Here is a 2,623-nt window from a genome sequence, read left to right on the forward strand (position 1 = left end):
TTTTACTAATCCAAACTAGTAACGGAATGATAATCGACATTGTAAACTCATGAGGGTACTATACTTTTTGTCCTAGGGATCAAATGTTCATCTCGGCAATCTTCCTCATTGACACGGGATTCCCATTGATACTAACTATAATCGATCCGTTTTGAGCTTTGTTCTTAAGTTTTTTTTTGAAAGTTATAGATTATTACACAATACTGGTGAGATTATTACAGATGGATTCCAAACATCAAAATATTAGAGTCTAAGAAATTATATTGATTACTTAAAAAAAATTAATCTAAAATTTCCTCGTTCTCATTATTATAGTTCAGTAAGGATGTCTCACTTAAGCCAAGCTTTACTCTTAATTAAGTCCACTAACATTATATATTTATTTTAAAGAATCAAAATAAATAATTCATAAACATCATCGATATATTAGAAAAAAAATCAAAATAAATAAGGAATTATTTTTCGTGCAATTTTTTGGAAACTTTTATAGTGAGTTTTTCTAGTCAAATTTCTCTTGAAAAAAACAACAGTACATACCCACAACTTTACCTGCAATCTGTTAACAGCCAACCAAAAGCTACATGGTGGGTCCATTGCCTCCCGAAGCCACATGGTCAATGGACCCACTCAACCGCGTCAAGAAACCCTCAACACACGGCGGTACGAAGTCAAAAAAACCGTCGGACGCACGGCGTTAGGAAGTCAGAAAAAAAGACCCTCGGACACACGGCGGTAATAAGTCAAAAAACCCTCGGACACGGCCGTGAAAACTCAAGAAGTCCGCGAACACGAAGCTTCGTGTTAAGGAGGCGGAAAAGGAATTCAAATCTCCTGTATCTATCTGCCGTTTCTCATACTCCCATTCCACATCCACATTTATTCATCTATTTAACCATTCCGTATTTAGACGGTTCTGCGCGCATCAATTCGCCAGTCAGCTCTTCAAACCGAGGGCTTGACAATGTTATTTTCTGCAATAAACTCCGCTTCTGCATGCATTCCGCAACCATAATCTTGAGAATATGAGAGGGTTCTATCGCCAACGGAATCAGAGATAGATTTTCAACCTCTGCCATGGCCTCCAAAGCGAAGAGTTACAATGTCACCGGGATGCCCTTCGGTCCCGACCATAATTGCAGCGGCTTCCCTCGGGGAAACGAAACCGACGACTATTTCCATCACCAGCTTCCGCCAATGACGCCCGACAACAGTCAGCCATATGCGACCCATGGGATCCTGGTGCTAGGGTCTTTCGTGGCTCTCTTCGCCATTATTTTATCTCTCTTTGTTATCTGTGTGTACCGGGGAGCCTCTATGTCTGAACGGGCCAATATCTCTTGGCGCCGCCGATTTTCCTTTCCGCGCGAGGATCCCTTCAGCATCCTCAACGTGGGTTTGGAGGGGCGCGTTATAGAGTCTCTGCCCGTCTTCGAGTATAAAGCGCAGAGCTTCAAAGACGCGCTTGAATGCGCAGTCTGTCTCTCGGAATTCGAGGAGAACGAGAAAGCTCGGTTTCTACCGAATTGCAAACACAGCTTTCACGTAGATTGTATCGACATGTGGTTTCATTCGCATTCTACTTGCCCGATTTGCAGAACCGGCGCTCAGCCGAAACAGAGGGTGGGTAATAATAATACAGATGAGATTTCAATTACCCTAGAATTGATTTCTTCAGGAAATAGAGAAATCTGCATCGGCCCAGGACTCGAACAGGGCGAATCGAGCTCTCAAGAACAAAAAACCGCAGTGGACGAAGGGCCTTCCACGAGCGTAATCTCATCGATGCCGGAAACCGCCATTGCAATGCCCGCGAAGCCTGAGAACTTCTTGAGCGAAAAACAGGCGTGCTCGCACGGTGGATCGCAGAATGCGCTCCATTCACTGAAGAGAATGTTGAGCAGAGGCAGAGAGGGGAGGGTTTTCCCTGATTCTCCGCAAGATCACGGGATCGAAACCGAGGAACAACCACAATCGCAATCGCAAACGCACTGCTAGAATAACTTTACTGACCTCCAGTTCCGGTGATTAAGGCGCAAATCATCGAAGGAAATTGATTTCCCCGTTTTCATTTTTGTTTCACTTTTCCGTCGGCCCTGGTAGGCATGATTTTCATTTTACATAGTTGTGGTTAGTTAGTATTGTAAATCGATAAGGAAGATAGTTATTTTTGATTAATATTTTTAATTGTATATTATAGAGATAATTATTATTAACTGCTCAGTGTAATTTATATAACAAAAAGTGTATTTTGTATAAGAAATAGTCTTTTTTATGAGTTATATAATTTCAATTTAATTGTGAATTTTTTTAAATATAATTTCAATTTAATTGTGAATTTTTTTAAATAGTTTTTTTTTAATATATAAATGAATTCAATATTTTGAATAGTATAAATTATGTTCTTTGGTTCAAGGAGCGAAGAGCCTTCATAAAAAATTTATACTATGTGATTTATATTGAAAAATTTCTCTTATGTGATTTCTACAAAAAAAAATTTGTTTAAGATTAAACAATTTAAACTCAAAATTTAATTTTTTTTTATTTAATTAAGATTAACCAAAAATACTGCAAAACACTATTTCAACTCAATCATTATTAATTTATATTAATAATTATAAAATAA

General features: G+C 38.6%; 1 protein-coding gene across 1 annotated transcript; it reads left to right on the forward strand.

Annotated features, from left to right (window-relative positions):
* The first annotated feature begins 912 nt into the window (after positions 1–912).
* Positions 913–2,194, forward strand: LOC149161576 (RING-H2 finger protein ATL64-like). The gene has a single exon (XM_089435533.1). The coding sequence runs from the start codon at positions 1,075–1,077 to the stop codon at positions 1,993–1,995; it is 921 nt and encodes a 306-aa protein (XP_089291659.1). The 5' UTR covers positions 913–1,074; the 3' UTR covers positions 1,996–2,194.
* The last annotated feature ends 429 nt before the right edge of the window (positions 2,195–2,623 follow it).

The sequence above is a fragment of the Pinus tabuliformis genome, chromosome 5_2 (assembly GCF_031772625.1).
Source record: "Pinus tabuliformis cultivar Carrire ecotype Pingquan chromosome 5_2, CPIR1, whole genome shotgun sequence".
NCBI lineage: Eukaryota > Viridiplantae > Streptophyta > Pinopsida > Pinales > Pinaceae > Pinus > Pinus tabuliformis.

Bases quoted from the DNA above. Each gene is read 5' to 3' on its own strand.
- LOC149161576 (XM_089435533.1), top strand. From the start codon at position 1,075: ATGGCCTCCAAAGCGAAGAGTTACAATGTCACCGGGATGCCCTTCGGT.